The sequence below is a fragment of the Trichosurus vulpecula genome, chromosome 2 (assembly GCF_011100635.1).
Source record: "Trichosurus vulpecula isolate mTriVul1 chromosome 2, mTriVul1.pri, whole genome shotgun sequence".
NCBI classification, from domain to species: Eukaryota; Metazoa; Chordata; class Mammalia; order Diprotodontia; family Phalangeridae; genus Trichosurus; species Trichosurus vulpecula.
Window position 1 is genome coordinate 226,399,407 of NC_050574.1, and position 19,916 is coordinate 226,419,322.

The 19,916-nt window shown below is 39.0% G+C and overlaps 1 protein-coding gene across 1 annotated transcript; it reads left to right on the forward strand.

Moving 5' to 3' along the window:
• Positions 1-18,467: 18,467 nt before the first annotated feature.
• LOC118838679 (40S ribosomal protein S23) lies at positions 18,468-18,984 on the forward strand. Its single transcript, XM_036746033.1, has one exon. It carries the CDS (start codon positions 18,497-18,499, stop codon positions 18,926-18,928), a length of 432 nt encoding a protein of 143 aa, XP_036601928.1. The 5' UTR covers positions 18,468-18,496; the 3' UTR covers positions 18,929-18,984.
• Positions 18,985-19,916: the final 932 nt, after the last annotated feature.

A 19,916-nucleotide genomic window follows, 5' to 3' on the forward strand; every position in this document is an offset into this window, starting at 1 on the left:
CAGTTGGGAGGAGGTGCTAATGAGAATGTCCTCTTAAACAAGCTTCTCAGTTGTGTCATTTTCATCAAGTTCACTGGCATGTAAGTATAGCCCCACATTCCTGGATAAAACACATAAATTCAATAAAATAGCTGCATCGGCTCTTTTCTGGAGCCAGAAGGAAAAGAATGTCAAGCTCCCATTGTTTACTGTTCCTAACAGACCTCCATTGTATAACTAGTATGACTTTTCAGCCCCAAGTTCCAAGCTGAAGATAATAGCTTAAAAGGCCATCTGAACCCTTACTGTTATGTAGATGAAAGACAGTCTTTAAAATTAATCTATGGCATCTTTGAATAATAAAGCACTGCAGTCATCTAACCCCCTTTCCTGGGCCAAACCAGTGAGCCTGTCCAGCAAAAATGCCAAGATTCAGCTCTCAAAACCAGAGCTTGACATAGTAGAAACAGCAAATTCTCCAACAGATTTCTCTTTCTGACCCTTCGCCATTTACAAATGTGTAATTGTACCTTACTATTTCATTATCTATAAAATACATATATACATTTTATATATTACATGTCAATATATAAATACATATACATATATGCATAGAATAACTATGCAAAAGTCACATATATTGTTGTTATTCAGCAGTTTTCAGGTATGTCCAGCACTTCATGATAAGATTTGGGGTTTTCTTGGCAAAAATACTGGTGTAGTTTGCCATTTTCTTCTCTAGCTCATTTTACAGCTGAGGAAACAGGCAAATAGGGTTAAATGACTGGCCCAGGGTCACACAGCTAGTAAGAGCCTAAGGCCAGATTTGAACTCAGGAAGATGAGTCTTCCTGACTCTAGGCCTGGCACTCTATACACTAAACTACCATATACACACAATACATATATATGTATGTGTTGTACACATGTATACACATATACATATACATATATATGTATTTATTAAGTGCCTACTCTGTGAATACAAGTACCATGAATAAAACAATCCTAACTCACAAGGAACTTTCCTTTTGATGAGGGGAGACTACAAAGATGTATACATAGTATACATATACGGAGAATAAATGCAAATAAAAAGTACTTAAACATAAGAAAGTTTGAGAATGAGAGCACTAGTATTTGGAGGGATCATATATAAATATGTGTATAAACATGTGTGTGTGTGTGTGTGTGTGTGTGTGTGATGTATGTGTGATTTCATCAGTTTAGGAAATTCCCAGTATGGAAACCCCTTCCTATGATGGAGATTGGCAAATCCTCTATAGCTTATAGTCTTTGAGAATTACCTGGGGCATTGATTGAGCTGTATACGATTTATCATTAAGGTCACGTAACTAGTGTGGGTCAGAGGATTTGAATCCAGGTCTTTCTGACTTCAAGAAGACCTTCTCTCCTTCCTGCCTTTCATTCTGTGGTATTAATAAGAAATTATTGTAAAGCCTTTTTCAAATTAAAGGTGTTTTGTAAATGTATAAATCAGTACATTGCTAGCTTCTATTAGATCTGATAAAGACTCAGACTATTGTGGAGATAGTTTTAGGACCTGATATATCGAGTAGGAAGTTTCTCAATTGAGTGAAAGTATGACAACATCTGGAGAATGTTCATTTTATAGAGAGGCTGTCTGGGATAAGGCAGTGGTTCTCACAGTTTTTTTCTATTGCAAAGACTTCTTTTGAACACCAAAACTTTCACAAAGTCCTATAGGACAGTGGTTGTATTATTAAAATGTTTTAAGAATATATGATGACAAAAAAGGTACTATGATTTCAGTAATGGTGTATTTTATTAATCACAACACCATCTATATACATTTGAAAAATAGGACTGTGTGAAGCATATTACTGAGTATCATGCATGCAGCTGTAGCTAAATAAAGACCAAAATGACAATCCTTGGGGTGCCGATAGATTCAGGGACACCTTGCAATAACTCCACAACCCTCTAGAGGTCCACAAGCCACAGATTAGTCGCCATTGATCAACTGGGAAAATAATAGGAATCCTGTGACCTATGTTATAATGCTTTCATTAACTAAATAAGTGACCCTTGAAAATCATTTAAACTTCCTACACTAGGATTTTCTGATCTGATCGAATGTACATTTCCCAAGGACAGCCACTATTTCTTTTGTCTTTTTATCCAGAGTACCTGATATATAGTAGGATTTAATAAATACTATTGAGTCATTGGTTGATTGATTAATTTGCGCGTTGAGGATGGCACTACCTTCCCCTAATTAACTCACAGGGTAGATTTGAAGATAAATTGAGAAAATAGGTGGCAAAGTTAAAAGTGCCATACATTATAAAAAATGAATTTAATTTCAGCAATAAACTTTTCTACTTTGCTACCTGACTTACTGAGTTATGATACAACTTGCAAAGTAATTTATTACTAATTGTCCTATCACAAATCTAGTTGCTTCTTTATCTTTCAGAAAGTAAGCTTTTGGGACCCACATTTAGAATTTTTTTATTGATATGATTTGTTTTTTACATTACCTGCATTTCTAAATATATCTACATTTCTTACATCTCTATTTCCAAACAGTTGCCAAATCGTGCCATTTCTACCTCTGGAATAGCATTTGCACCTGTCCCCTTATCTCTACTCAGCCACCATATTAATTCAGGGCCTTATCATCTCATGTCCGGATTATTACAAAGGCTTCCTAATTCATATCCCAGCCTCTCAAATCTCTCCTCAATCCAGTCTATTCTACACACTGCTGCTAAAGTAATTTTCTCTAAGGGTAAAAGTAGAAGATATCACTCATCCACTCAATAAACTCCAGTGGCTCCCTATTCTTTTTTTAAAAAAATTATATATAAAAATTATATACAATATATGTATATACTCACATGTTTACATGTCTATATCTATATCTATCTTTCTATCTATCCATTTTAATCAGCAAAAAATCCACTTTTTCTTCCTCTCACCCCAACCCCATCTCCCATTCCCAACTGAGAATTGAAGAAAAATAAAACTCCTGTTACAAGTATATATGGTCAAGCAAAACAAATTTCCACGTTGGCCATATCCAAAAAAAAATACACACTTTATTCTGCACTATTCTGCTTTATTCTGAGTCCTTCATCTCTATCAGAAGCCAGGTAGCATGTTTTATTATTAGTCCTCTGAAATCATGGTCCATTGCTATGTTGATCAGAGTTCCTAATTCTTTCAAAGTTGTTTGTCTTTACCAAATTATTGTAACTGTATAAATTGTTCTGATTCTGCTAGCTTCACTCTGCATCAGATCTTACCAGGTTTCTCAGAAACCATCCCCTTCATCATTTCTTACAGCAAAATAGAATTCCATCACATTTATATGCCATAACTTGTTCAGTCATTCTTTAGTTGATGGGCACCCTCTCAGATGCCCATTCTTAACCACCTGGAAAAGAGCTACTGGTGATTTTGTACATTCTTAGTTAGAATTTGTTTTACCTGGGACTAATTCCCTCTTTAATCTACTTTCCATTTCCTCCTTCTTCCTTCTTCCTGTTTCTTTGTTGAATGAAATATATTTCTGCATTGGTGTATATGTGTATTTTTTCCTCTTTTGACCAGTCCAGATGAGAGTGAAGTTCTAATCCATCTTTGTTTGTATAGATGTCTACATTATTATGGGAGATAATTTTCCCTAACTTTCCTTTCTCTTTCCAAGATAGTGAATTATTTCTCCACCTCATCCTCATTTCTTTTTTTCTTTTAAGATCATCAAAATCACTCCCAGGTCTTCTTTAATTATACTCCATGGGTTTGGGTCTGAGCAACAGTAGATTGCTACTGAACTCAGCCACTATTAGCCAACTGGGATGCTGTGCGGTTTCAGAGTGACGGAGCCAAAGGATTCGCTTTGTTCTGGATTTCTTGCCTTAGTTATTCCTCTACAGGCTTCAAATTGGGCTAGAAGCTAGAAATGCCACTCTGTTCTGCTCCTGGGATGTTAGGCATACTGCTGCTGCTTGCTTCTTAACTTCGTCTTCTTTTGGTATACAGACTATAGTCTGAGGCTTCCCTATGCCAGAAAATCACTCCTGGGTGTAGGTGCCCTTCTCAGTACATCTTAAAACTGTGACCCAGAACCCAAAACTTCCAGTTAGCACCTATCCCCACACAGTGCCCTAGCATAGGTCTGGGACCCCATCTGACCCTAATGCTCAGCCTCCCTCAGAGGGTGCTCCATAATTGGCATACTTCTGGACAGACTCCTTCCCCAGTGTTCGCAAACTTCTCTGTCTCTGTGTGCCAACCTAGACTGGAAAAATGACTCACTGGGTCTTTTTCTTGGCTTTCCCCATCAAAATTCAATCTGATGTGTTTTCTAAATCTTTTTTCAAGGTTTGGGGGTGGAATGGGGGTGGAGCTCAATGTACTTCTGGATACTCCACCATCTTGGCACCCCACTTACCTATTATTCTTTAGGATAAAATATAAATTCCTCTGTCTTTTAAAACCCTTCACAACCTCACTCTAACCTATCCTTCCAGACTCATACATTATTCCCCCTTTTTCACTCTATGTTCCAGACAAATTAGCAGTTCTGTTTTGCATGGGTGGCGTTTCATTTCCTATCTGTTCTTTTTCACTGGCTCTCCCCATGTCTCAAATGCACTCCTTTCTAACCTTGGCATCAGTTGAAGCAGTGATATCTCCTAGGTTCCTTGTCACTCAGTGTAGGCTGGTTTTCTCTAGGGCCCCACCACATAGGCTGGTCTAGCTTTTCTTAAGTTTCTACCCCACATAGACTACATAATTTTTCCTTAAAATGTATTAAAACTTTATTTGAGACTTAGTTGGCCCAAGAGACTAATGCTCAGATGTTTGCCATAGCTTCTTGGTGGCCTAAATATCCAAGCCAGAACAGGAGTCAGGCTCTCCTCCCTCAGGCTTCATACACAGGTCTGACCAGTGTGGCACCATGGCAGATGTGGAAGCAGAGAAACCATACCCAAACGGATCAATGCTATATCCTTGATGAATATCCTTTCCAAGGGACTGCTAAGGAAATTGCTTTTTCTTAAGCCATTAGCTCTCCTGTGAGGGTTTATTTCATTCTAGTTTGGAGCCTAAACCACCAGACCACCCTGTTAAGCCTCAGCAGCCTCGTAGAATGCCTCACTTCCTTCATGACACAGTTTAGGTGATGCCTTCTACACAAAATCTTTCATGATGCCGCTCCAACTCTAACTTTTGTTTATTTAGTATTTATCCTGTATTTCTTCTGTATGTATGGACATGTTGTTTCCCCTGGTAGAATGTAAACTCCTTAAGAGTAGGAATTGTTTAATTTTTTTTTTGTTGTTATACTCCCAGAGCGTAAGTCTGTGCCTGGCACATAGTAGACATTTAATAAATACTTGTTGCTTGATTACTTTTTCCAATATGTCCTCTCCTGCCCCTCCCAGAAAGCCATCCTTTATAACAAAGAATAAAAAAGAAACTATAAATAGTTCAGCAAAACTAGCCAATACATCAACTAGGTCCAACCTACTATACTCTGTCCCACACATATAGTCTCCCACATCTTCATAGAAAGGAGGGAGATACATTCTCATATTTTTTCCTTTGGAGTCAAATTTGATAATTATAATTCACAGCATTCATTTGTTGGTTATCACTTTTATTGTATTTTGGTTTTTTTTATTATATTTAATGTGGTTATTTTTCTCTTTGCTTTGAATTTAGTGTATATATTGTTTTTCTGGTTCTCATCTACTTATTTCGTCTTTGAAATCTTTGCATCTGTGCATATACATCTTCCCATGTTATTCTGTATTTGTAATATTCATTGTTTTTTTATAGTGAAGTAGTATTTCATTAAATTCATGGATCCCCAATTTTTTGAGCCAGTTTCTAGATGATGGTCATTTACTTTGTTTCCAATTCTTTGCTACCACAAAAAGTGTTGCTATAAATATCCTGGAGTACATGGGATGTTTCCTTCCATCTCTGACCTTCTTGGTGCCATGTAGCAATGGGATCTCTAGGTCAAAAGTTATAAACATTACAATCACTTTTTTAAGCATAATTCTGATTTTGCTTACAGAATGGTTGGACCAATCCAGAATGCTACCAGTAGCGTATTAGCTTATGTGTCTTTTTACAGCCTCTCCAATACTTACTAATCCCAGTGTTTATCATCATTATCAATTTGAATTTTTCCTTAAAAATTTTTTGTTCATGCTTTTTAAAAATACCACAGTGGTTTCCTACTATTATACTTCTACCCCACTGAACTCTGTCTAATAATAAAGAAAAACAGTTAAGTAAAACTGACTGATGAAGCAACCATATTTGATACCAAACGCAACATTCTGCATCCTATTTCTACTAAACATTTGTTCTCTGGGATGAAAACTGTTCATTGACACTCCTTTTAGTGGTTGGTTGGTTAGTTGGTTTGAACATTGTTGCAGTATGGTATATGTTGTTCTACCATTTTTGCTTTCTTTATTCTGCATTATTGATTAGGGAAATGCAAATTAAAGCAACATTGAGATGTCATCTTATACTTATCAGATTGAGTAAAATGATAGATGCCTTTCATTTGAGGAACAGCTAAATAAGTTGTAGTATATGATTGTGACGGAATATTACTGTGCTATAAGAAATGAAGAGCTGGTTGATTTTAGAAAAACATGGAAAGACTTGCATGAAATAACAAACAGTGAAATTAACAATACCAAGAGAATATTGTACATAGTAACTGAAATATTGTCCTAAGAACAACTTCGAATGAGTAATTCATCTTCAGTATCGTATATATTCAAACTAACTACAAAGGACCTACGAACAAAGATACTATCCAACTCCAGAGAAGGAACTGATAAATAAAAGTATGTACAGAATTACACACACACACACACACACACACACACACACACACACACACACGAGAAGTATAACAGTAGGAAACTACTGTGGTATTTTTAAAAGCATAAAAAATTTAAGAAAAAATTAAAATTGATAATGATGATAAACATGGGAATTAGTCAGTGTTAGAGAGGTTATAAAAAGACATATAAGCTAATACACATTGGTAGAGCTCTGGATTGGTACAACCATTCTGTAAGCAATTTGGAATTATGTTTAAAAAATATGTTCAGTATGATAAAAGTGTGTACAGTATGATATATACAAGTATGTACAGTACAATATAAATATATTGATGTGTGTGTTGTATGTGTATCTGTGTTTAATTTTAGCTTTTTCTAGGGTGAGGTGGAGAGAGAGGGAGAAAAAAAGTAGAAGGAAGTGCAGAAAAACAGGGTAGTTTTAAAAACAATGTGTAGTATTTATTACATAGTTTTCAAAAAAAAGTAAACAGTCTGAAATGGTAATCTATGGTTTTATATTGAATCCTCCCTTTGTGTTGTGCTGTGTACATGGAAATGTTCTTTGAACTCTCTAAATTTAAGTTCAAAATGAATAAAAAGTTAAAAACAAATGAATCACATTTATAATTTCTTCTACTGTAATGATATTGCATTATGTTCATGTACCACAGTTTGTTCAACCATTCCCAGCTGAAGGGTTCCCACTTGGGGCCCAGTTTTTTTGCTACTACAAAATGTGGTTTTTTTAGTTAAATTCACCAGTGATTTTTAAATGAGTTTTTTTAGATGATATATCCTTCAATAAGACGTAGTGTTACCTCTCTGATGTTCCCTTTTAAAACAGAAACTAAATTACGACTTTTTAAAAACTGACAATTTTGAGACCTATACAAACCTTAAATATTTACTTGAAAACATAGGTTAATTTTCCTTGGAACTGAACATCAATGAAAAGCATGTTAAATTCTACATCCCCCCCCCAACAAGCTGCCAACACCTTCCCCTTTCAGATCGTCTCCATCTACTCTGTATACATCTTCTATGTAATTAGCTAGGTACAGTGCCTTGGACCTCAATGCCTAGAGGTTTCTCCAAAATCATTCTGAAGAAAGAATAGGGTCACGTTCATGTTCTACTTTCTCCTTGCCTCTCACCCTATGCTGGTTTGCCTAAAAAGGAGCTAAAGGAAAGTTAATAGACTGTCTGAGACTTGGAGTGCAAGTCAGTCAATTCCCAACATGTAATCTGGTTATAATTATAGCTCAAGGGAAGGTGGGGAGGTGTTTGTATGTGTGGAGTGAGGGGGGTGGGGGATGCCACGGCACAATGGTGGTATTGCTGCCTAATATACAGGCAATACTTCTCTCCTTAGTATAGGTGTCCCTGCCCCTTGTTCAACTGGCAAGCTCCTGGCAGCCTTGGGATTGCCTCAGATAAATATCCCCCAGGGTTATGTCTTCTGCCCTGAAACATGTGAAGACACAACCCACAGCTATCTGGGTGTGGGCCCGCGTTAGTCATCAAGGACCTGGAGAGAAGTTTCCTTTAAAAGTCAAACCAACTTACCTACTTCTGTTTCTGGAAAAAATAATAATCAGGAGAACCTCACCTAGACTTAGGCCCAGTTGCTAATGCAAATAAACCAAAACACACTTTTTCTAGAGATTCCTTCTCTGAAGAGGATTGGGGTTTCGGAATCATTGCCACCAGAACAGTCTAAAGAAACCAGTCTCCTCCAAAGCTAAGATCTCCTGCACTTGAGACTTCTCAGCAGCCCAGGAGAAGAGTTTTGGGAAAGGATTTCAGTCTAGAATTATTTCCAAATTATTAGACTTCTATAACCACTGCTACTTTGAAAGTTTTCACTTGTGGTGTAACGTGCACATAGATTGAATATATATTTTGGGTGTACAAAACAAAACTATATTCAAACATTAAATACTTGGCACAAATCACATGAACCTCTCAACAACTTAGAATCCTTATTAATCAAGCTCCTTGAGGACAGGAACTAATTTTTTCCTCTTTTTTTATCCTCAGCGCTTAGCCCAGTGCCTGACTCCTAGGAAGTGCATAACAAATATTAAGTGACTGAACAGAGGTAGAGGAAGTCATACAACTATGCTCACTGGGTACATTATGTATTCCTGTTGTCTTTCTTTAACTGGACCCTCCCTGGGGCAAGGCAGTCCTTTCCGTCCTCCCTAATTGATTCCCCTATTCCAAATACTTTCTTCTTTCCTCAAGCCTCTCATAGCTCTCCCTCCCCCACTCCCCAGGGCTTAGCCTATTTGCTGATAATATTGAGGCTATAAAATATGAGCACTCTCCAATCTTCCATTTGTCTCAAACTCCACTGACATCATCCCCCAGCTCTTTACCTTGTTCTTCTTCTCCCCAGTCTCTCACAATGCAGCTGCCTTTCTCCTTGCCAAGACCAATACATATGCACTTGATCCCATACCCTCCCTTCTCTAATAGATTTTTGACTTCAATAATTATCTCTCTCTCTCTCCCCCTCCCTCCCCCCTTTCTCCTCCCTCTCCTTTCTCTTTCCTTCCTTCCTCCCTCCTTCCCCTTCTCTTTCCTTTCTTCCTCCCTCCCTCCATCCCTTCCTTTCTTCCTTCCTTCCTCCCTCCCTCCCCCCTTCCTTCCTTCCTTCCTCTTCCTTTCTCTTTCTTTCTTTCTTTCTTTCTTTTTTCTTTCTTCCTTCCTTCTCCCCTCTCTTTCCTCCCTCTTTCTCCCCCTCTCTCTCATCCCTTTCTCCTCCATTTCTCTTTTTCCTCCCTCCCTCCCTCTCTGTCTCTATCTGTCTCTCTTACTATCTCCTAGTTCCTTCTATACTACCTTCAAACATGCCCAAATCTCCCCTAATCTTAAAAACCAAACCAAACAAAACTCCTTTCATTAGACTTTACTATATCCTCAAGCGATCATCCTATATATTGCTCTTTTCTTTCTTAACCAAAATCATAGTAAAATTAGTCTAGACTTATGTTGACATTTCCTCTCCTCTCCCTCTCTTCTAAATTGTCTTTAATCTGACTTCCGACTTCATTGCTCAACTAAAATTTCTCTTTCCAAAGTTACCAGTGATATAGTAATTTCCAAATATGATGTTTCCCCATCTAAATTTTTCCAAATCTATCTGTGGCATTTCATACTGTTGGCCACTCTCTCCTCCTGGATACAATACTTTATCCTCTATGAGTTTTTGGAATTCTGCTCTCTCCTGGTTCTTCTCCTACCTGTCTAACCCCTGCCTGTTCTTTTATTTATTTTGCTGGTTCATCATGTACATCACATCCCTAACTGTGGATGTTCCCCAAGGCTCTAAGTTTATGCTAAGCTGCATCCTCTTCTCTCTACATTCTTTCTTGGTGATCTCAGTAGCACTTACAGATTTAGCTATCATCTCCGTACCAATGATTCACAGATCTCTTAGCCCCCAGATCTTTAGTCCCACATCACCCATTGCCTGTTGGACATTTCAAAATGGCTCTCCTAGAAATATCTAAAACACATCCAAAATAGAACTCATTCTCTTCCCTTTTTTTGTTGTTTAGTCATGTCCAACTCTTCATGACCCCATTTGGGGTTTTCTTGGCAAAGATACTGGAAAGGTTTGTCATTTCTTCTCCAGATCATTTTACAGATGAGAAAACGGAGGCAAACAGGGTTAAGTGACTTGCCCAGAGTTGCACAGCTGGTAAGTGTTTGAGGAAGGATTTGAACTCAGGTCTTCCTGACTCCAGGCCCAGTGCTCTATCCACTGAATCACATTAGCGCCTTTGTCCTAGTCACCTCCCGTTCCTAGAATGCCATTCTTTCTCACTTCTGCCCCACAGAATTAGTCTTTTCTTTTAAGAAATAGCTCAAGTACGGCTAACTTTCCACATGAAGCCTCTCCTGATACCCCACCTTCCCCTCCCAAATGTGTGTTTATCCCCTTTATATTTCGTCTGCTCGCACATGTCTACGTAGTTGTCGTCCTCCTTACAATTCCTGAACAGGGATATTTTCATTCATTATATTCGTATCCCTGGTGCCTAGAACAGTGCCTGGCACATATGAAGTACTTGATTAATTCTTGTTGATTGTTTAATTGAATCAACAAATATTTAATAAGTATTTACTGTGTGCCAGGCACTGTGCTAAGCAGCGGGGATACAAAGAAAAAGTGAGAATAATCCCTGCCCCCAAGGAATTTACATTCTAGTGGTGGAGACAATCTACACATAAATAGGTATAATGAGCCTTTCCCCTCCCCCTGCCCCTGCATGCTCAGTCACCATTCCTAGTTCCAGGGAACCACATGGAAGCTTGGGGGACCAGGAGGATCTGCTTCTGGCCCTATATGACTCCTCACTGAGGGGGCGTGGGGAGGGGTGGTTTGCAAAGGGGCATGTTGAAGAGTCCCTTAGTTGGCTTCTGAGACTAAAGAGATGATGACCCATTGGGTGCACAAAAATGAGCCACTGGTCTCTCCATCTTTCTGTTCTTTTCCAGCCTTGAAGCATGTGGACTGTTTTCAACTGTTTCCTGGGAGTCAGGCGGAAGGGACAGAATTGCTCTCTCTCTCCCAACTGGTGAGTACATGGCTGCCTTTGCCTCTCTTGTGTTTGTTCTTTCTTGATGTTAGGCAAATGAGTATATCATTGCAATGCCTGGTGAGATCTGGAAAGTTCCAGAGGTCTGAAGGTCCTAGGAAGTTTGCAAGTCTGGTAGCTGTTGTGTCATCATCAGAGCAGCAATGTATGGCAGGTACAACTCCTGCATTGGAGAGAATGGTCACCAATAGGAGGTTTGACTTAAGCCTGACCACTAAACAAGTACTAGATACAGTTGTAGTGTGCAGGACTGAGGTGAAATATAAAATGCCTGATTAACAATCTTGCGATACTGCTTGATGTTCTGATAAGGCTTAAATGTTAGCCATCTGTTACTTATAATTGTAATTTAAATTATACATAAATTATAATTATAAACATAGTTATAAGTTATAATTCTGCTAAACCTATTAATTTTATTAATGCATGGTGTCATTCTTCTATGTTTAGCTTTTGTATATGTGTGTGTACAAAGGAATAAATTACGTGTCTCACACCTGATTCATACTCTACTTTATTATTTTGCTCTTTTGGGAAGGCCCTCATTCCCCAAGGCACCATGGAAGGGGCTTGCTAATGAGCCAATGAAGGTGAGAAAAGAGAGTCCCCTCTCATCAGGTGCTGGATTCTAGTGGACTGAACCCAGTTCAATCATATGACTGGGAACAGGCAAGGGGAGGTGAGTGCCCCCTGTGTGCTTGTCCAAGCTGTCATGCAAAATAAGAGTAGATACAAGAGAACCTTAGAGGGAAAGGCACTAACAGCTGGAGTGACTAGCCAAGGCTTCCTATAGAAGATGGTGCTTAAGTTAAGCCTTGAAGGAAGCCAGTGATAATAAGAGGCAGAAATGAGGAGGGAGAACATTCCAGGAACAGGAGACAGTCAATGCAAAGACATGGAGGGAGGAGATGGAGCATTACAGATGAGGAATTGCACCTGCAACTAGCTAGACCATTGAGTGTGTGGAATAGGTAATGTGTAAGATAATTAGGAAGATCAAATGAGGGGGCTGGACTATATCATATCTGATGTTCCTTCTGTCCCTGAATTTTTGTCTATTTTTGATCACTTTCTGGTTTGGAAGTAATCCCGTGGTACCAAAAAAGCACACGTGTGTATTCATATGCATATTGCCTTCACTGGGGCAACTAGGTGGTGCACTGCATAGCCTGCCAGGTCCAGGAGTCAGGAAGACTCCTTTTCCTGAATTCAAATTTGGCCTCAGGCACTATGAGCTGTGTGACCCCAGGCAAGTCACTTAACCCTGTTTGCTTCAGTTCCCTCTTCTGTAAAATGAGCTGGAGAAGGAAATGGCAAACCACACCAGTATCTTTGCCAAAAAAAAAACAAACAAACCACACACACACACACACACACAGACACACACAAAACGGGGTGATGAAAGGTCGGAAATGACTGGAACAACTGAACAACAACAGCAACATGTCCATTTATGACAAAATATTAATAATAGTAGCAATTTTTGTAGTAGCATAGAACTGAAAACAAAGGAGATGTCCATCAATTGATAAAATGTTAAACAAATTGTGGAACTTGCACATAATGGAGTATTACTAAGCCCTAGGAAATGACAAATATAACGAACGCAGAGAAACATGAGAATACTTATATGAACTAGTATAAAATGAAGAAAAATAATATACACAATGTAAATAGAAGGAACAAAAAAAATTTAAAACTGAACTCTGTGTAATTATCATGACCAAGCTTGTTCCTGAATAAAAGATAAAGACAATAAATAATAAAATAAATAAAATAAGGTTCCTGCATAAAAGATGAGAAAATGGACTCCCCTCCCTTATCGGCAGAATTGAGGGTATGAAATCTTGCATACATTGTCACACTCAGTTGATAAGACCAAGACGGTTATTTGGGTTTGCTGAACTGATTTTTTGTGCTTTCTTTTTAAAATTTTTTTGTTCCAAGGAATGGTTCTCTGGGTAGGGGAAAGATGGAATGTATTTGGAAATGAAAGTAATGTAAGAACAAAAGATATTGGAGTACCCAGCAACTGGGGATAAGCTGAACAAATTGTGGTATGTGAAAGTAATGGAATACTATTTTTCCATAATCAATGACGAAAAAGATAGATTTAGAGAAACCTGTGAAGACATGTAGTAACTGATGCAGAGTAATGTAAAAAGTACCTATAAAGCAATTTTTATCATAACAACAACACTGTAAAGTAAAACTCCTCTGATAGACCTAAGAGCTCAGAGCAATCAATGCAGTGTGATAATTCCATAGGATTGATGAAGAAGCATGATACCCACTTCATGATGAAGGCATGATGGATCAAAGATGTGAAATGAGATATGTATTTTTGAAAATGGTAAATATATGGATTTGTTTTGCTTCACTATTATTTGTTACAAGGATTATGTTTTTCTTTTTTTACTTGGGGGGCTGGTGTGTGTGATAGGATTTCAGAGGACATGGTAATGTTGTTAAAGAAAGGAAATATAAGAGAAACCTCTTTTAAAAATGGGTGGAAGGGGACAGAAGGAAGTTTAGAGGGAAGCAGACAGCAGAATAGCTTTGAAAATAACATGAATTTCTTATATACCTTTTTTAAAAGCAAACTATAAGTAATAGAGATTTACACTTTCACATTTAATCCCCTTTTTCTATTCCACTTTGTACACAGAAAATTTGTGTGTAGAAATTTTTAGGCTGTTCATTAAGTTCAGAATAAAATTTTTAAAAATTCTAAAAGATACCAATAAAAGTTTAAAGACCACACATTTTCATAGGTATTCCAATATATATATGGTGCTGTCCATATTGAACTTCATATTTAGTCCTGTCCTATTAAATAATTTTATGACTTAGATTAAAATGTAATTGGTATCTGATGTATATGCAAGCCCCATCAGCTTGGTAGGCCAATGTACTCTCTTCAGGTGGAGGTCACATTAGGGAGCTTGCTTCCAGGAAAGTGTGACAACGCATAAGGGAAGTACTTTAGGGAGACTGTGGAGCATAAGTAGACAGCCTGTAACAAGTTCTTGATGGTTAACCATGTGGTTGGAGAAGCCTTTTTTGATTGGCTAAGTGGCTGGAATTGTAGGCACCTTCAAAAAGGCCTAACTCAGCTTTCAACTACCTTTCTTTTCATTTCATTCAAGGACTCTGTTCATTGTGACTGGTGAGAGATGATGCTGTAAGGGAAAGAGTCTTAGGGTCTTCTCCCCTCAGAAGTCATCTAGCCTCTAGAAATAGGCCTTGGTCCTTGGCTTTTTCATTTGTTCTTTTTCATTTTGGGTAAAGGAAGTGGAATCTCAGAACTTGGGGGCTTCAGAAGTTGGGAGAATGAGCCACAGGGATCAAGGAGTCAGAATCCAAACTGGGTTTTGCACCCAGTACAGCATTTATGCCCCAAGGAACAAGGAATGATGTTTGAGAATGATGTTTGGGACCCTAGCACAGTGGAAAGACTCACCCAATTGTCAGGTCTCATCCGAACATGAAGTTGGCAGAGGCAGTGCTATATAGGAATTGAGTTAATTTTTGAGCTTATTCCCCCAGACACCAAGGTGGTATGGGGGAATTTATGTGCCAATACCTGAGGTATTGTCAGGAGGCACTGGGGGAGGGGATAATGTTTGTACTTTACCTAGCTAAATCTTTGAAGTAAAAATATCTTTTAGGATATAATAGATAGCTATTAACTGGTGAATTATAACCAGATCCTCTAAAATGGAAGGAGAAACATATCTGGTGGGAGATTAAACCAGTGATGGCAGAGGAAAAATCCTGGGACCCTGAAGGAAGATATTACTTGGCCAGTGCTGGGAAAGAGCAAAACATACTACAGATAAATAGAATCATATTTACCAAATTTTTCAATAACACACAAAAAAATGGAATATCTAATATGATGGTTAAAGAATAGAGATCCTGAGGAGGTGGAGCCAAGACGGCAGCAGGAAAGTGGGGACTCGCTTAAGTTCTTCCCCAAATCCCTCCAAACTCCTGTAAAAATGGCTCTGAATGAATTCTAGAGCTGCAGAACCCACAAAATAGCAGAGGGAAGTAGGTCTCCAGCATAGGATGGCCTGGATGGTCACTGGGAAGGGTCTATCACACAGTGCTGGGAGCGGAGCACAGCCCAGCATGGGCCACGCCAGGACAGACCAGACTGAGAGTTGGCCGCAGCAGGCCTTAGGGCCATGAACCACTGAGCTATAGCAGTTACCAAACTTCTCAACCCACAAAAGACCACAGAGCAGGTTAGCAGGAAAGCTGCTCGATTTGGGTGAGGGTGGTCCAGCCCCAGTCCTGGGGGCAGTGGAGGCAGCACAGCAGTGGTGGCAGCAGCAGCAGGAAGCTCCTATGGCTGCTTCCAGAGCTCCAGCATCTGCTTCCAGAGTCCCTGGCCCACGCGGTGGAAGGAATCAAGTGGCAGATCAGGTGTGCAGGGAGCACTTTGCCCTGCTTGGATCTGGGTTGCTATCCTGGTTGGCAGAGCTTGAGGTGACAGCGGTGGAGTAGAAGTAGCTCTGAAAACAGCAGCACAGCCCCTAAAGCTTGGGACAAAGTACTCTCTACTCTACAAGCAGTCATACCCTGACAAAAATCTCAAAGGTCAAGTAGTTGGCTGGGAACATGAACAGGCAGCGAAAATGGATTCAGACTCAGACTCAGACTTTCGAATCTTTTTTTGGTGACAAAGAAGATCAAAACATACAGCCAGAAGAAGCCAGCAAAGTCATAGAGCCTACACCAAAAGCCTCTAAGAAAAATATGAATTGGTCTCAGGCCATCAAAGAGCTCAAAAAGGATTTGAAAAAGGAAGTAAGAGATGTAGAGGAAAAAATGGGAAGAGAAATGAGAGTGATGCAAGAAAATCATGAAAAACAAGTCAATGACTTGCTAAAGGAGACCCCAAAAAATACTGAAGAAAATAACACCTAAAAAATAGACTAACCCAAATGGCAAAAGAGCTCCAAAAAACCAGGAGAAGAATGCCTTGAAAGGCAGAATTACCCAAATGGAAAAGGAGGTCCAAAAGGTCACTGAAGAAAATACCACCTTAAAAATTAGATTGGAGCAAGTGGAGGGTAGTGACTTTATGAGAAACCAAGAAATTATAAAACAGAGCCAAAGGAATGAAAAAATGGAAGACAATTAGAAATATCTCATTGGAAAAACCACTGACCTGGAAAATAGATCCAGGAGAGATAATTTAAAAATTATTAGACTACCTGAAAGCCATGATCAAAAAAAGAGCCTAGATATCATCTTTCAAGAAATTATCAATGAAAACTGCCCTGATATTCCAGAACCAGAGGGTAAAATAGAAATTGAAAGAATCCACCAATCGCCACTTGAAAAAGATCCCAAAAAGAAAACTCCTAGGTATATTGTTGCCAAATTCCAGAATTTCCAGGCCAAGGAAAAAATACTACAAGCAGCCAGAAAGAAACAATTTGTGGAAACACAATCAGGATAATACAAGATCTAGCAGCTTCTATATTAAGGGATCAAAGGGTTTGGAATATGATATTCTGGAGGTCAAAGGAGCTAGGATTAAAACCAAGAATCACTTACCCAGCAAAACTGAGTATAATGCTCCAAGGCAAAATATGGATTCTCAATAAAATAGAGGACTTTCAAGATTTCTCAATGAAAAGACCAGAGCTGAATAGAAAATCTGATTTTCAAATTCAGGAATCAAGAGAAGCATGAAAAGGTAAACAAGAAAGAGAAATCATAAGGGACTTACTAAAGTGGAACTGTTTTGTTTATAATCCTACAAGGACAGATGATGTTTATAATTCATGAGACCTTTCTCAGTATTAGGGTAGTTGAAGGGAATATATATATATATATATATATATATACAGAGAGAGAGAGAGAGACAGAGAGAGACAGAGAGACAGAGACAGAGACAGAGGGCACAGGGTAAGTTGAATATGAATATCTAAATGATATCTAAAAAATAAAATAAAATTAAGGGGTGAGAGAGGAATATATTGAGAGAGGGAGAAAGGGAGAAATAGAATGGAGCAAATTATCTCACATAAAAGTGACAAGAAAAAGCAGTTTGTTGGAAGGGAAGAGGGGGCAGATGAGGGGGAATGAGCGAATCTTGCTCTCATCAGATTTGACTTGAGGAGGGAATAACATACACACTCAATTCAGTATCTTACCCCACAGGAAAGTGGGGGAAAGGGGATAAGAAAAGGGAGATGATAGAAGGGAGGTCAGATTGGGGGAGGAGGTAATCAAAAGCAAACACTTCTGAAAAGGGACAGGGTCAAGGGAGAAAATTGAATAAAGGGGGACAGGATAGGATGGAGGGAAATATAATTAGTCTTTCACAACATGACTATTGTGGAAGTGTTTTGCATATTGATACACGTGTGGCCTAGGTTGAATTGCTTGCCTTCTTAGGGAGGGTAGGTGGGGAGGGAAGAGGGGAGAGAATTTGGTACTCAAAGTTCTAAAAGCAGATGCTCAAAAACAAGTTTTTTTGCATGCAACTGAGAAATAAGATATACAGGCAATGGAGTATAGAAATCTATCTTGCCCTACAAGAAAGTAAGGGGACGGGGAATTGTGGGGGAAGATGGGGTGACAGAAGGGAGGGCTGAATGGGAAACAGGGCAATCAGAATATATGCCATCTTGGAGTGGGGGAGGGTAGAAATGGGGAGAAAATTTGTAACTCAAAATCTTGTGGAAATCAGAGTTGAAAACTAAAAATATTAAATAAATAAATTATTTTAAAAAAAGAATAGAGATCCTACTAGAGAGATTAGAATTCTGGGCCATCAGGATGAAATTTAACAGGGATAAATGTAAAGTCCTATTTCTAGGTTCGAAAAATCAAGTATGCAAGTAGAAGATGAGGATGGTCGGGCTTTACAACAGTTTATGGGGGGGAGGGAAGATTTAAAGGTTTTGGTTACCCAAAAAGGGAGAATGTTGGAGCTCGAGGCCGCAGGGGATTGTGGGTGCGTGCTTCCTTCCTTCCTTCTCTCTTTTCTCTCGGCCCGGACGGCGGCAACATGGGTAAGTGCCGTGGTCTTCGTACTGCTCGAAAACTCCGAAGCCACAGGAGAGACCAAAAGTGGCATGACAAACAATACAAGAAAGCTCATTTGGGCACTGCCTTGAAGGCCAACCCGTTTGGAGGAGCATCTCATGCCAAAGGGATTGTCTTGGAAAAAGTTGGTGTGGAAGCCAAACAGCCCAATTCTGCCATCAGGAAGTGTGTGAGAGTCCAGCTGATTAAGAATGGCAAAAAAATCACTGCCTTTGTTCCCAATGATGGCTGCTTGAACTTTATTGAGGAAAATGATGAAGTTTTGGTTGCTGGATTTGGTCGAAAAGGTCATGCTGTTGGTGATATTCCTGGAGTCCGATTCAAGGTTGTGAAAGTTGCAAATGTTTCTCTTCTGGCCTTGTACAAAGGCAAGAAGGAAAGACCAAGATCATAAAAATTGTATGATGTCTTTGTCATAGTAAAAAAGTTTTCATGTAAAAAAAAAAAAAAAAAAAAAAAAGGGAGAATGTGGTTTTTTATGTAACCTCCTAGTGCCAAGCACAATGCTGGATATATAGCAGGTTCTCAATGTCATTGGAACATAAGCAAATTCTGCCTTTTCCTTCTCCAGTATTACTACTACTATTTTGAGATTTATCCAAGGATTAAAATAGTTTTCATAGCCTGACACTTGTCCCCAGGGGCACGATGGGGGGTTGAAAAAGGCAAATGGAGAGGAGTACAAGTGTTTAATCCCAGCTTCAGAAAGACTACTCAACAGAGGTACCACCCTGCTTGAGTGGACCTCAACCCCAGGGTAGGCTATAATAAATCTATTATATGGTGGAAACATACTGTCTATAACCCTGGGCAAGGAAAAGGTAAATGGAATTCATTTGTTCAAATTTAGATAGGAGTAAGGGCTGGAGACCTGCTGAAGAGGTTGAATTGGAGCATCTTACCATCTGCCCTAGTGGCACTTTTCTATATTAGTGTATGGGGCTATAGGCTTAAATAACAACAGAGTTGAGAAGATGTTGACTGCCCCACAGGAGTATTGGCCTAGGTGGTTACAATCTAAAAGAGTTGTGACACTTTGCTGAGAAAGCAGTAGCAATTCTAGTGGGAAATGGAAGGCAATTCTGCATATGAAGGACAGCAACAGCAGCTATTAAAAAAAAGCTTCTAAGACTCTCAAAAAGTAGATGTTAACAATGGGGGAGCTTGGTGCGATTTGGTCATTCTTGTGTTCCTCTGCTACCGCCCCATTAAAGTAGTAGCTGCAGAGGACACAGGAGTTCCTCAACTACGCTGAGTCATTGGACCTTGCTAAGTTCCTAGAAGACAGGAGAGGCTCAAAATCACGAGGTAGAAGAGTAAATCCAGACTTTACTCTTCACAGGTACTGTGAGTCATGTGGATTTGGTGGCTCTTGAGAAGGA

Coding starts and splice junctions, on each gene's coding strand:
- LOC118838679 (XM_036746033.1), top strand. CDS start 18,497: ATGGGTAAGTGCCGTGGTCTTCGTACTGCTCGAAAACTCCGAAGCCAC.